The following is a 15,342-nucleotide window of genomic DNA, read 5'->3' on the forward strand; positions in this document are numbered from 1 at the left end:
TAAGATGGATGATAATTGCATTTATGAGATGGTGGTAGTGGTGATGGAAGTGTGTGCTTGTGTGTGTGTGTGTGTGCATGTGTGTGTGTGGTGGACAAGTAGGGAGGGGCGGAGAGTTCCTCATATAATAAGGTGCTTGTGCAGTGGGTTAACTCAGACAAACGACGGCAGGTGAGATTTAGTGCTTGCCCGGGGATATAAACTAACTCCCCTACTGCTGGGAGAGAAGGAGAGCGAGAGGAGCGTTTCACACAGAGAGGCACAGGTATCCCACGGCTCCAGGCTCCTTTTATTAGTCTGAAGAATGAGCAGAGGAGACCAAAGCCAAAACAGAAACAAACAGATACACATGAAAGCCCATTTTTAATGAGGGATACCACAATCACTTCGTAGTATAACCCCAGCTGATACTCTAAATCTAGTGACACTAGATTAGTGTGTGTGCATTCACACACACACACACACACACACACACACACACACACACACACACACACACACACACACACACACACACACAGTTTTATGTATATGGACTGCACTTTCAAATAGCTTTGAGTCAGTCAGAGCTCTCTGTCCATGCTGCAATGTGTGCAACACAACACAAAACACACAGACCGTATGTACACAAACATACAGTACAACACACACACACACAGTGTTACTCACATGCTGAAATGCTTGAGCGAGCGTCCGAGCCTTTTGCCAATGCTGAGGAGTTTGTGTCTGCGAGTGCTGCATCTCGGCGGCCTGACCCAGGGCACGGAGGGCAGATGAGAGCACCCTCCTGCGGTGGTGTTGCCGGGCGAACACCAGACTGCTGCTCACGTGAGCCCAGCGTCGGAAACAGCGCTGCAGCAGGCGGAACCTGTACAGAGCCTGGAACCTGCACAGAGCAATCGGAGTGTGATGGAAAAACAAAGGCTTGACAGCAGCAGTCGCAATAGACTATGCCATCTCAGGCAGCAACATAAAACACTACCTGGGATATCAGCTCATTACCACAACCAAACCATTATCATTAACTTACCCCCTGAAACACAGGCACAAGTGAATGTCCACAAATCTAACAACGCCCCCCCAAAGGGTTAGGTTTGTTTCTAAATGCTAATTGGTTTACATTAAAACAAAAGCCAATCTGTCTCAATAGTTGAAGCACATTTGACATGTCTGCCAATGACTTTCCCCTGGTGAATAGATTGTATGGGGACCCTGGCTTACCCGACAGTCATTAAATTAAATGCAGCACTCCCCAACAGAATACTATTCAGTTCTGTTATTTTGTTTATCCCTAGAGACCTAGAGACTGGCCATGAATTCACTTCCAATTCCAATAAATACAGCACATTTAAGAACTTGTCAACTCATGCCCTGCAGGGTGTGTGTGTGTGTGTGTGTGTGTGTGTGTGTGTGTATGAGTGAGCTGGGTGAGTGAGAGAGAGTGTGTGTATGAGGGAGAGAGAGAAAGAGACAGACTTCCAGGTGTTTTTAGTGCTGTGGCCCGACCCACACTCTGAGGTTCACCTTACCTCTCGTCTGTCCCGACCTCCTGGGCCGGGTCGTAAATCTCTCCGCCGTCAGGAAGCTGCTCAGGACAAAACAGAACACAATTGTGTGTTAAACTAGGGGGCCAGCGGCCTTCGGCTGAGCTCACATTACACACTCATACAAAAGCCACCCCTATGCCAAACACCACACGACAACTCAGAGGTCAGAGGTCAACCTACCTGACAGGACTGAAGATCTGTAGACGACCGCAGTGCTTTCAACGCGTCTTTCAGTCCCTGACTGGAGAGGTGTTCAGGGTTGACTTTACGGCTTTGTCCTGTGGCTGAATGCGTTTTCCCCAGTAAGTGCCTCTGCTTTGAGGAGAGACGCCATCCGTCAGAGGGAATGGCTTCTTCTAATGGACCCCTGATGCCCAGCTGCAACTGGTCGTTGAAGGAATGCAAGATTTTATCTCCATGGTTTCGCTCCACTGTTCCCTGAGAGATCATCCAGCTTTCCTTCATTTTGAGATTCGCCTGGTCCAAATTCTCCTTCATTTCAAGTTTCTCTCTCCATGACCTGTAATTAGGCACTAACAACTTTCCTGCTGCCACAGGCTCGGCCATGGCTAGTCCATAGCTCTCACACCATTCTCTGTCGCGGGAGGGAAGATGAGACGGTTCTACGTCTCGCTCCGCTGTGGACACGGTCGGCCTGTGACTGGGCTGTGACAGAGCCTCTTGCAGGCACATCTCCTCCTGGGGAGACAGCCTGGGACCAAAGGCTGATTTCACCACTCTGTCTTGGGTCTGACTCCTCATTATCCCTGAGCTTTGTGACAACGACTTAGCATTTTCAACAGAAAATAGGCTTACATTTGGCTGTGAGAGATAATCAACCTCCTGAAAAAACAGCTGAGGCTTTGAGCTATGATGAGAATACCTAAGAGGTGACTGCTGGATTAAGGAGTCTGTTCTGTTGAATAAGGAACTGTTCTCTTGTTCATTTTTCTGTGAAAAAAGACAATATGTGTGTTATGAGAAAGAACGAGATGTATACATTTAGTCTCAGGCCTTCCTGAAGCAGATATATGTATGGGATCTGAAAAAAACCATCACATGGTGAAATTTCACCGACTAATAATGCTGATATACCATCCATGCCAACATTCAGGATTTTGAGAGGATGGTATTCAGGATGTTGAAGGAGGACGGTACACATGTTAAGTGGGTGATTTCACCAGACAGGGTTGAAATGGAGCAGAAATCCAGAATTTCCAAGATCCCATCACACATATGTTAACACTGAAAACTGAAAGAGAGATGTTATTTACCTCCAGGTCCAGCATCGTCCTGTGCAAAGCAGCCGACGTCCAGGACGAGTCCAGAAGATCCTCAAACGTGGAGAGGCTCTCCCTCTGTTTCGGGAGTCTCTGACTCTCACACTCTGCCCCCCTACCATCTGCCTGATCCCTGCCAAAACTGAACCCTCTCTCTCCAACCCTTTGAAACTCCAGAGAATGAAAGGGAGCCATTCTGGCAAGATCATCCTCTGGCTTTTCCCAGTGTATCCTATGTGGCAAGCCATCATGCCTGGTTCTACAAACATAAGATGTGCTGCTAGTAATTGGGATGCTACTACCACTATCAGCACTTCTTTTCGCCCACGTTCTGTCTCTCTGATCTGTCATACTTGAGCTGTCTTTCTTCCAGCTATACAGACACCTGTCATCACCTGGCATGGTGTCATTATTCAAATGCTGTTGTCGGAGTTTGGGCTCCACTAGAGAGGTAGATCGGCCAGGTGCGTTGCCAAGGGCTGCCCCTAGGTGAGGTCTCTGATCATCACGGAGGGCTGACAGAAGATCCAGCACTTCATCAACATTCTCCTCACACTGGGGCAGGTTACACTGCAGCGGCAATCTGGACTTTTTGTGCCCAAATTCACTTTGAGTCCAGCCATGTCTCTCATAGTAATTACGCCCAGCCATTTGACTTCAGTGAAGGCTTTGAAAGCCTTTTAATATTTGGTTGTGTCCTCCACTAAACATTTTTGAAAGTTTCACATCAAGCGTTTCAGTAAGTAGGTAGGCTACACACAAGAAACATTTTGCCATTAGTTGCCCCTCAAAGTACTCCACAGTAACATAACAGAACATTTGAGCTCAAGGCGCACTTGCTCATATCAACATTTCAGACTGACTAAGGAAGATGTGTCACGCACTTACCCAGACAACATGGTGAGAACATAGCCTATAAACAACGTAACACATGCCCGGAGAGCACCGTAGCCTGCTGAACTGACTTTGCCTGAGGCACACCGCCTGTTGCCGTAGTGTTAAGCCGCCCCCAAGGAGATTAGTGTGGTGGTGAGTTACAAGATTTATGAGGATACAATGCCCCAATGAAGTTTACCGTCTCCTGTCTCTTACCAGCTATCCTATTCGTGTTGCCCAATATATTCTGTTGTCTTGTTGATATGAAGAAAAAGTAGGGAATTAGTGAAATAACGCATGTAATATTTCGCTATACTGTAAATTATAGCCTAACCTTAATAACCGACCTTACCGTTAGCTTCAACTAGAGGCTCCACGTTGTTCCAAGTACTAGTAGCTTACAACTCTTACTTTAGCAATTTAGCTAACGTTAACGGTTTTTAAAATGGGAAGTTTCATGATAGCTTCATATCACATTTTCACATTATAAACGTTCGGAATACACTCTTCAACCACCAACCGTTGTTGGCTCGTCCACTGTTTCATAGCCTACTGCACTTTTTACAACAGAGCTACTGTCATCCGTATGCTGATGTTGACTCAAGAGCTAAGCAGGCCTCGCGCCTCGCGCACCTTATCAGCAGATAAGACGGACAGGACACACATTAAATGTTGCATTAATGTACATGTTGCATTTTATTAATTAACATAATTTACATTAAGTTAAAGGGACTGATACAATCCAGCATCCATTGAATATGTTATCACTCATTACAATAATCAAAATAAATGCAAACCCCACCCCCACCCATTCTACATTTTCGCAAACGACACAATTCACGACCCTCCCACTGGTCTTGACCCCCGACAAGGTCGTCCAGTGGGCACGACAGCAAAAAACAGTCTGTCAGTCGGGGTCAATTCTTGGGGCCTTCATTTGTAGCCACGCAGGTAGACCAGCCGATGTGGCTGGAATTTCTCTCGGCACAAAGGGCACTCACTCTGCAAAGGGTCAGAACACAACAGACAAGGTCAGCTTCTACCTTTACTTTCAGAAACAGACTGCATTGTTTTCCAAAAGAGAATAAAGCATAAACAAATTATAATATCATAAACGTTTTATTTAAAGTTGCACAACATAAACTAAACTACACTAACACAACAGGTGTATGTTAACATAATGAATATAATATCTCTATGGCTGTGGTGATTATTTGGGGTGCAGACAGACCTTGTTGCTGCACCACTCTGTGATGCACTCCCAGCAGAAGAGGTGTCCACAGGGGGTGGCCGTAGCATGCCTCCTGTCCTCTAGACACAAGATGCAGCGAGATGTTCGCGAGGATGGCGAAGGGGCAGCCTGGGAGCTAAGACACACACACACACACACATATGCAGTTTTATGTATATGCACACACATGCACTCATTCAGATTCAAATCATTTATGAGTGAAATGAAAGAAATAAAATCCAATGCATTTGGTGTGCAATAATCATGTTACCTTCTACCTCTCTTGCTCTCTGTCTGTCTCTGTCTCTCTTTCTCTCTCTCTCTATCTCTCTCTCTCTCACACACACACACACACACACACACACACACACACACACACCCTTTCCACTTACTCTTTATAACACACATAGAGTCTCTCCAAGATGAGGTGCACACACACACACACACACACACACACACACAGACACACACACGCACACTGCAGGTGACCCACCTGCAGGGCAGGTTTCTGTGCTGTTTCCACTCCTGCCTGGCCCTCTGTCTCTGCCGGAGGTTGTTGACCTGCAGGACCAGCGTGATGGCCAGCTGCAGCAGGGAGACTGCGCCCAGGAGCCTGTAGCTGTTACGGATCGCCTTCTCATCCCCTGCGCCGCTTAGGACTCGCAGCTGAAGACAGACACACGGGTCAATGATGTGACATTGCACATCATCAGGCGGTGCAACCAGGTAAAATTCTCATTTAAACCAAGACATGGTAGATTAAAGTGAGCAAATGGTTAGAAAATGTGTTGTACCTAATTAGTCGATTAAACGATATAACTTGTAAAGTATTTGTTCATATATATTATGTTGTCATGATGGAAAAGCAAAAATATGTTGAGATGATGTTGGAAAAACAAAAAAACCCGCCTCCTAGAATAAAGTATTCATAAGTTACTTTTAATACAAAGGTCAACAACATATTAATAACGTGTTAAGCACTGTAGACTGTGTCACTTGATATTTTTTAGGTGGTGAAATTGTCAATACAGTCTAAAAATGTATTAAACCCCTAGTAAATGTTGCACAACCACTAAGCCATATATGTCAACGACCCCCCCCCCCACACACACACACACACACATATTAACAAATGAACGACACCACACACACATGTAATTACATGCATATGCAGACACACACAGTTAGAGGTAAGCCTACTTATCTCACAATGGCTTTTAAATAATCTATAAATGGAATGAAATATGCCTACAAAGAATGGGTCAATACAAAGCTATCCAGTGTAAACCTTATAATTGTCGTCTGATTGGCTGACAGTCCTAGGCTAAACAACCTCTGCCCTGCCCAGACTTACATAGCCGATGCCCGTCGTTCTCTTGCTGATGTGGTAGTAGGAGCTATAGATGTAGAACAGAGCCACATGGATGCGGTGCACAATAGTGATGCCCTGCTGACAGGCATAGAGCACCGGCACCAAGTTCTTCCTCTGGTTCTCCGTCAGGGCACCCACGGCCTGCTGTACCCAGGCTTTGATGTAGAACATGGGGTTCCAGCGCGACGGAGAGTCCCTGTGAGGACCGGGTCGGTCCTCAGCCTGCAGCTCGTTCTCCAGGCACACCAGCATCTTATCCAGCAGGTACGGAGCGAAGGTGTGGAAGAGGATGAACACGCCACGGCGTGTCAGCGACGGCACGCGGCGCCTGGTGGGGCCCACTTGCACGATGTTCACATACTCCTCGCCCAGAGTCTGGTACCCTGAATGCAACCACATGTCACAGTCAGAATCGGCCTTTAATTGCCATAGATTTACACACAAATCCTAGACTGAGTAAACCCAGCCTGATCTGCCAGCGATTGCCAGCGGATTTCGCCCTGCAGCTCAGGCTGGAAACCTGCACATGTATTTCTCCTGCTTGCTGTCCACATTTCTTGGAACCAATCTCAAAAGTGTCTTGTCTACCGGGTGGCGGGCGCACACGGATCATTGGTTTGATTGGTTGAAGGACTATCCAAATGTTCAGATTAATTTGAAATATGCCCATTTGATCATGCCTCTTGTGCAGTAGAAATACAGCACAAGAGTGCTACTGCATGTATGTAGAAATCTTTTGTTAACAATTTAAACATTTGTTTTTTTTGTTTTACCTGAGAATGTTGTCAAACTGTAGTAGGCCAAATCTGAAAGCAACTCGACTTCCTTCCTCCATTTCAGCCATTGCCTGGACCCTGATATAAAACAAGAGGATCAGACAAGTGCATACAAAAAATAGGAAACAACTAGTCGTGGCCGCATGATTGCTTACCAGTGAAAGCCTGGAAAACGTCGTTGGCATTATTCTTCAGACATGTCTGATAGTATTCATCCTTTTGACTGGATCGAATCAACTGCGGTTGATTTGCAGGAACGAGTGGCATTTTACACACAACAGTTAACCGCCTAAAGAGAGTTTTCAACGCACAGCTATTCAGATAGGGTTAAAGTAGGCTAACATTTCATAAGTCACCAACTTATGTTATACTCATCATCACTCTATCAAAGAGAATGACATTTTCATGATGTTTCCTCAGGTGCGTAGACAACGACAGATCGTGCAATGAGTTCCTCTTAATGCAAACATGTGCTGTTGCCTATGTTTTTTAGGTATTTTGAGTTTTAACGTTACATTGCACATCAACAAACACAGCTTTGAAAGATCAACAGCAAGATCCGAACCAGGAAGTATGCGACAACACAGGCAAGATGGGCATTGCAATCACTGGAACAGGCAGATCAGCGCGACAAATATCTGTAGCGACCCCTGCAGAGCGGAGGTCTGAACAACCGCTGTTCACACTTATGGTTATGGTTATGGTTGAGGTTCTTGACGCATTTGTCCAAAGAGACTAACACAACAATAACAATAACAATGAGCATTATATCAAAAAATCCTTTCAAAGTAGTTATGTAGCCTATATATAAACATGCTAATAATAGTAATAGACTAAATAAAACCTGAATAATATGGCAAATCACAATAACAATGACAACCATCATGAACACATAAAAAATCTTAGTGCTCATGGATGGTTAACACAGCACATGCTCATCAGAGGACCACTGGGCAAGAGGAAGGGGAATAAAACTGGAATTTAGCCTTAATAAGCTTGATAGCATATATCAGAAACATTATCATCAAAGCTATTTTATTCAGAACTGTAATCAAGAAGTTTTTCTTGCAATCTTTTTTCATCCATTTCAGGTAGGATACTGAGCCTATTTGTGATTTGATTCTAAGCACAGTTTTAAAGGTTGCAGAACCAGTTTCTTTGTTTGCGCATCAGGACACCAGAGTCCTTTTATGTCCATTGAATAAAAAATCCCCTTCTTGCCACTCTTTCAGTGAATGGCTTCAGGCAGATTTGAGTTTCTGCCAGCTCTTCCTATGCAGGATAGCAGGCCAGGCACATGTTTGATGAGAAACCTACAGAAGCTTATTTACTCACTGAAGTCAGGCCGGCTCTCTGTTTACAATTAGGGAGGTGGGGTGTGTTGTGTGTGTGTTTGTGCATGTCTCTCACCGTGTGTGTGTGTGTGTGTGTGTGTGTGTGTGTGTGTGTGTGTGTGTGTGTGTGTGTGACTGTGTGTGTGTGTGTGTGTGTGTGTGTGTGTGTGTGTGTGTGTGTGTGAGACTGTGTGTGTGTGTGTGTGTGTGTGTGTGTGTGTGTGTGTGTGTGTGTGTGTGTGTGTGTGTGTGTGTGTGTGTGTGTGTGTGTGTGTGTGTGTGTGTGTGACTGTGTGGGTGTATGTGTAGGTGTGACTGTGTGTGTGTGTGTGTGTGTGTGTGTGTGTGTGTGTGTGTGTGTGTGTGTGTGTGTGTTTTAACTTAAGAGACACTTGTGACTTCTTGCAGATGGGAGTTACGTGCTGTGGGCAGTCCGAGGGGAGCTGAGGACAGAGAGCAGAGCCGGAGAGCTCAGAGGACACCGAGCAGAGCGCACTCCTGAGGTAAGATACCATCACTCACTCTCCTCTAATTACACTCTACCCACGCATCACACACAGTCTACAAACATCATCCATTGTGCCTTTGATTTTTGTTTAAACCCATACTCGTATGTGGTCAATCATCATCATGGAGTTTCGGATTTTGTTTAGACTCTCTTGTGCCCTTTCAAAAGTAACAAAGTAGGTTACATCTGTTTGGAGGTAGTCATAAGTTGGCTTTGTAATGGGCCATTGCTCTGGCGTGCTCAATTTTTGAAGTTTAATTGATGTGGAGGGCTTGATGAGTCAATGCATCAGTGGAATTAGGTCTAGTGAATTCAGACAATGTCCGAGTGGTTGAATGGAGACAATGTCCTGGTGTCTGCAGAATATCAGTGCAGCAGTGTGTGTGTGTGTGTGTGTGCGCGCACGTGGGCGTGTGTGTATGTGTATTTATATGTATCTCTGTGTGTGTGTGTGCATATGTGTGTGTGTGTATCTTATGTAACTATGTAACTACAACTCCAGACTTCAGAATGACTCACTGTAGTTTTTTTTTTTTTTTTTACGGGGAGGATATCCCGATTGGAGCCTGAAGCACAATAAGAAGGAAGTTTTGGGGTCGGTGTAGTAGCACCTGCAAAAGCATGGTGCAGCCGTGTCAACAGCAACAGCAGCAGCAGAAGCAGCCTCGCTCTGCATGGGGCCTGGCGCTGAACGCTCGCCAACCATCTGTCCTCTGTTGCTTCTGCTTTGTTCTGCCACTCGATCGCTCCAAGCCTCTCCGCCAGCCTGTAGTGTTTTCCCATTGATGATTTGTGTTTAATGGAGGCAGTGGTGAATGTGCTGCTGTGCGTTTAAAAGGCAGAGTGGCCATGACAGCCCATTATCAAGGCGGGGGGGGGGGGGGGGGGGGGGTTGTTTAGAGTGTGGTGGTGCTGCAGAGGTGGGGTGGGAGGGGGGCAAACACTTCATTATGGGAAGACGGCCACGTACGTGGACTTTGCTCCTTGGAATTCATTTATGAATGCACACGTCACCTGCAGCACTTTCTGCCCCTGTCTGTCTCTCAGTTTGTGTGTGTGTGTATGTGTGTGTGTGTGTGTGTGTGTGTGCACGGATGCGTGCATGCATGCATGTGTGTGTTTTCTTAATGATCGCATGAGTAATTGTGTATTTGTGTCTATGAAAGACAGACAGTGTGTATATTTACAGAGTAAAATGTAGTCATGCTTCACATGCTGTTTGGCACATTCCTATCTTACATCTTCGCCTGCAGGCAACAATGTGTTGCCGGACTTGATGACATTTCTAGAGTGTGATAATTTAGTACTCCAGTGATGTTGGTATTTCCCCTAAGGCGAAAGGTATGTTCCAGAGATGTAAATGAGCAACTGTTAAAAGGCTGATGACAGACAGGAGTACAGTTAGCAGTGCTGATCAACACAGTCAATGACTGTACTGACGGTGTCAGTGTTAAACTGCATGGATGTGTATTTTAATCGTAATTGACTACAAATAAAATCTTCAATAATTTTTTGTCACGTTCAGCGAACATCTCCTCATTACCTGCTAGCTGCCAATCCTGTGGGTACACTGTGAATAAAAACAAGTCTCTATAGGCATCCCAGGCTCTGAAAACTGGAAACAAACAAATTGGGGGCAGCCTGTTCCCCAAACAAAAACAAAATACTGTTTGGAGTTTCTCTGGGAATACTGAAGGGAGGGGGAGCTACGTCTCTGGCGTCTTTTGTTTGGTCCTTGATTAAGATCTTCCTTGTATTGGACACATTTCAAAATATAGCACAATTCTTTAAATGAAATAAATACAATATGTAAACAAACAATAATGAAAGCAATAAACAAACATCATGCATCATGTACAACTTTTAATTTATCAGAAAGAGGAGTTTACTGCACTTCTGAAAAGCTTTGGTAAAAGTTCAATGCAATTTCGTTTTAATGTCACTGCTGGTAACACCCTTGGGAAATCAGAAGTGAACGAAAGGTCCCCAGACTCAATTGAGATTTGAGAAGCAGTCTGGTATTTACCAGGCTGGTGTAGTATTGCTTTTGACCTAATCTTCCCTCCTCTCTTCTCCTTAGAAATACTTCTACAGCCGTGGCCCCTTCCCACGTGTGTGTGTGCGTGTGTGTGTATCCCTCCCCTTCTCCCTCCCATTCTCCTGGGCTTGCCTTTGCCCTTACTTGTCCGTTGTTGACGCAGAGAATGGTTGCTCAGGGAAGGAACACCCACTGTGGACAAAGCACTTTCAAATGACATGTAGCAACTTCCTGAGAGTCGATCCAGAGCAGTTAGCGCCGCGTTGCACTGAGCTGTGCTGAACTGTGAGCCGCCTTTTCCATCCATCCTTTAACCTCCGCTGGCCAATACTGTGGACGTTGTCCGGCTTCCTTCGGAGTTATACGTGGGTCATTGTGCAGACCACCACACAAGAAGGAGGAGGGGGCGAAACTACCTGAAGCTATCCCAGGAAGAGTGCTTCCACGCTCCCATACAGGTAACGCGATACTCCCCTGTCCTCCATCTCCGTGATCGGGCGTAAGGATAGGTGAGAGGAGGGGAGCGGTGCCGGGCTCAGGTAGAGACTTCGTGCTCTCACGAACGTGTGGTTGAACGAGTTTGGATTTTACCTGTTGTGAACATTCACAAGCCAGCAGAGTGAGGTTGTCTTTTCAGAAACATCAGCTAAGAGGAAAAGTTTAGGTGAGTTTTTTTTTGGGATACAGAATCTTTTGTTGGTTTTGTGTTCTTTTTCTCTGTGGTGTAAGATTCCACTTCTTTTGAGCTTCTTTTGGGATTGTGCTCCGAAACTCAACACCTCACCTGAGAGTGTGTACAGGGACTTAACCGGAGTGAGGGACACAGGGGATGGGAAAGAAGAGAGAGGAGAAAGAAATGAATGAAAGAATGAATGAATGAGAGAAAACGTTCTGTTCCCTCTGGGCTGCTGAGATTCATGGCTGGCATCAGTCTTTATTTGAAAGCCCCTGTCAGAAAGGATTCCGGTAACACTGCAGTAACTGTGTGTGTGTGTGTGTGTGTGTGTGTGTGTGTGTGTGTGTGTGTGTGTGTGTGTGTGTGTGTGTGTGTGTGTGTGTGTGTGTGTGTGTGTGTGTGTGTGTGTGTGTGTGTGTGTGTGTGTGTGTGTGTGTGTGTGTGTGTGTGTGTGATTCTCAGTGCTGATACCGAGTGATTAACAGCTCTTCTTCTGTTTCAAGTCTTGACTCCGTCTAGCTACACACTATCAGAAGCTCTCTCTCCCGTCTTCGTTTTGTCTACAGGTGATTCAGTCATGCTGCTCCATGTGTCATAAACCAGCAGCTGTGTACTTACACACAGTGCACCTTTCAGGACTTGGATCATTTCCCTTGATTAATGTTTTTTACCTGTTGGACTCATATGCTGCACACACCCTCAAAGATGATGTGGCCTCATGATTTGTTTTGCGTCTTTCTTGGAAATGACAGCACAGGAAGAAAATACACAAAGCACACCTTCACACCTGAGATGATGTAAACAAACTACTGTAGCACAGGGAAGAGTTCAAAGGTCAGACTCAGCTCTTCAAGGTTCGAGTGTTTAAGTTTGTTTTGGGTGAGATCAGCTCTTGTAGGTTAAAACTGATACGTTTTTCAAAAGGTGAAATGCATTCTGTGAAGTGTGGGCTTGCCAATAACATCATATCAGATACGAGGACTGTCTGAGTCTCTCCCTCTTTAAACAGTAGCTAAAAAACAGCTGTGCTTGCTTTCTTCTTACCTTTTCACTTCAATTAGAGGGGGAAAAAAGTCTTTAGAAAAAGTTTTTTTTTCTTCACTTGTGACTTCAGGGGTAAACAGTGTGCAATACTGCACACTATTCTGTGTAACGTGAGTCTGTATTGGGCGAAGGGAAAGAAAGAGCCTTTTGTGTGAGGTTGGCCGGCATGCCAGTTTGAAGCGCGGGGATGAGGACATGGACACAGCCAGCAGCTGGGAGACAGAAGACCTGTCAGACGACCGCTACACCATCGCCTGGATCCATCCCCGATTCCCTCTCGTGTCGCCCATCTCAAAGGAGCACGCTGAAACTGAGATTGCCAGGGCATCAATGCCTACCGCCCCATCAATGCCTACAGTACTCACCCCCCAACCCCCGCCCCAGCCCCTCTCTGTAATAGTATAGTGCAAAACCTAATACCCAGGCTGCAGGTATGTGAGGCAGGCCTTGATCTTGATCCCAGATCCGCGAGGCTGGAGTCTGATCCGACGGCGCAGTGGGCAGGAATTTGCTCAGCGGTCTGGCTGAAAAGCAAACAGACAGATAAGGGCAGCTTGAGAGCCCTCCCTCCCCCCCATCAGTGCCAACAGATGTGGGCCAGATCTGGGCCTACCTAAGGCACCGTGCCGGCCAGCTCTCTGGCTACTAGTAGAGTGAAGTGGAAATGTGTGTGTATGTGTGTCTGACCCCACTGGAAGGTATGGAGAGTGGTGGCATGTGTGGCATACAGTATGGAGAGGAAAGTGACTTGCTGACTGTAATGTACTGATTGAGTCCCATGGGTGGATTTGATGGTGGTGCCTCAGCTGTGTAGGTGGCAGTGCAAGTGTACAGTAGCTAGTTTGTGCAGAAATACTGGCTCTGGATGCTTTCAATCATGAGAAAATAAGCTCTGAAGCTACCGCCTGGAGTTACATATTCATCAAACTGCCTGAGATGGTCAGTGAGAGTTTATGAAACTCACACACAGTTAATGTTCCACCGTTTTTAACATTAATATTTAATCTCCCCTCTTTCCTTCTCACATCTCACATTCAGAAGCCTGCAGTTTCTCTCAGAAAAAAAGGCTTTTGATACGCCAATACTGATCTAACGGCCCTCTCGGCCCCAAACTCCACACTTGACACAAGTGTCACTTGCCATTTGTGACTCAGAGAGATGGCTGCCGGGGCCTTCTGCTGTGTATCCAGCTGACCCCCCGGGCAGAGCAGAGGGCTCTCTACGCAGCAGAGGGGGGGTCCAGTTTCAGCTCACTCCATTCCGTGTTGTGTTCTCTGTAGTGACAGCGTACCCTATCTGGTTTGCCTTCATCTCGCTCTGAGCACTGTCTCACATACCACATGTTACTGTGATCTGCTGTCTTGCTCTCTGAGCCTGTCTCTCATACAGCATGTTACGGTGATCTGCTGTCTTGCTGTCTGAGCCTGTCTCACATACAGCATGTTACTGTGATCTGCTGTCTCGCTCTCTGAGCACTGTCTCACATACAGCATGTTACTGTGATCTGCTGTCTTGCTCTCTGAGCACTGTCTCACTTTACTGTATACTGGTGTCTTACTCTCTGACTGCTGTTTCACATACAGCATGTTACTGTGATCTGGTGTCTTGCTCTCTGAGCACTGTCTCACATACAGCATGTCACTGTGATCTGGTGTCTCACTCTCTGACTGTTGTCTCACATACAGCATGTTACTCTGATCTGGCGTCTCAAATTCAAAAGTTGCTTTATTGGCATGACAAATGAAAACGTGTATTGCCAAAGCAATTGGTACATGTAAAGCTAAGACATAACAATTACAGAGACAAAACAAATACATAGACTTTAAACTGATATAGACATTTGTATAAACAACACTACTTCGCTGTGTCTCACACTCTGACTGAATGGCTGGCGTTAGTGTGTATGCTCCGCTGGTGTCTCTTTCTCTGAGCGCTGTGTCACACACAGTGTGCTAGTGTGTGCTGGCGTCTGGTCTGAGGTTGGGCTGCCTTGGGGCTTTATGATAATGGATGAGTCAGGTTAGTTAAAGCGCATTAGTGAGTTGGGAAATAACTGTGACGCTCTGTAGGGAGAGCAGACAAAGCCCTGTGAGGAAGCAATTTATTGGGCTGGCTGTTAATTGAAATTGTGTCTGTATTCAGTTTGTGTGTGTGTGTGTGTGTGTGTGTGTGAGAGAGAGAGAGAGAGTGTGTGTGTGTGTGTGTGTGTGTGTGTGTGTGTGTGTGTGCGTGAATGCATTAAAGAAATGGCCTCTTGTCTTTAGCTGTCTTCTTGGCATGCAGAGGGGAAAAGTGCCCCCCTGACACACACACACACACACACACACACACACACACACACACACACACACACACACTCACACACACACATGCTCACTGACACTCCCTCTTGCCTCCCCCCTCCCCCACTCTCTTACCTGCTTCCAGGTGCGAGGTTATTAGGCATGCCAGGGCCTGCTCTTGTCCTCTGTTTCGTCTGAGTCTGACCGCCCTGCCGACAGACTGAACCTGCCTCAGCTAAATACACACGGACACACACACACACACACACACACACACACACACACACACACTCACACACACATGCACACACAAGGACAAGCACACACATACACACACACACACACACGTGTGCGCACACTCACACACATGCACACATA

General features: G+C 46.1%; 2 protein-coding genes across 4 annotated transcripts in view; one reads left to right on the top strand and one right to left on the bottom strand.

Moving 5' to 3' along the window:
* Positions 1 to 4,375: 4,375 nt before the first annotated feature.
* pex10 (peroxisomal biogenesis factor 10) lies at positions 4,376 to 7,659 on the bottom strand. Of its 2 annotated transcripts, XM_062542125.1 has the most exons (7): positions 7,482 to 7,659; positions 7,238 to 7,371; positions 7,080 to 7,160; positions 6,289 to 6,689; positions 5,428 to 5,600; positions 4,935 to 5,070; positions 4,376 to 4,705 (listed from the first exon to the last, which is right to left on the bottom strand). In XM_062542125.1, the coding sequence occupies exons 1-7, from the start codon at positions 7,487 to 7,489 to the stop codon at positions 4,637 to 4,639; spliced, it is 1,002 nt and encodes a 333-aa protein (XP_062398109.1). In that variant the 5' UTR covers positions 7,490 to 7,659; the 3' UTR covers positions 4,376 to 4,636. The 2 variants fall into 2 exon arrangements, with proteins under 2 accessions (XP_062398109.1, XP_062398110.1); XM_062542126.1 differs by having other exon boundaries at positions 7,238 to 7,659.
* Positions 7,660 to 11,240: 3,581 nt separating this feature from the next.
* Positions 11,241 to 15,342, top strand: part of plch2a (phospholipase C, eta 2a) — a 196,151-nt gene continuing 192,049 nt past the window's right edge. The window contains exon 1 of one of the 2 annotated variants that reach the window (XM_062540535.1): positions 11,241 to 11,420. The gene's annotated coding sequence lies outside the window, so the exon portion shown is untranslated. Of the gene's footprint in view, positions 11,421 to 11,489; positions 11,627 to 15,342 lie in introns of those variants that run through there. The other variant, XM_062540536.1, reaches the window with a different exon arrangement.

Source organism: Sardina pilchardus, chromosome 7 (genome assembly GCF_963854185.1).
Source record: "Sardina pilchardus chromosome 7, fSarPil1.1, whole genome shotgun sequence".
Lineage (NCBI taxonomy): Eukaryota > Metazoa > Chordata > Actinopteri > Clupeiformes > Clupeidae > Sardina > Sardina pilchardus.

Coding starts and splice junctions, on each gene's coding strand:
- pex10 (XM_062542125.1), bottom strand. Junction 7,161..7,237: donor CGTTTTCCAGGCTTTCACTG/GTAAGCAATCAT, acceptor GTTTTATATCAG/GGTCCAGGCAATGGCTGAAA. Junction 6,690..7,079: donor CAGTTTGACAACATTCTCAG/GTAAAACAAAAA, acceptor GGTTGCATTCAG/GGTACCAGACTCTGGGCGAG.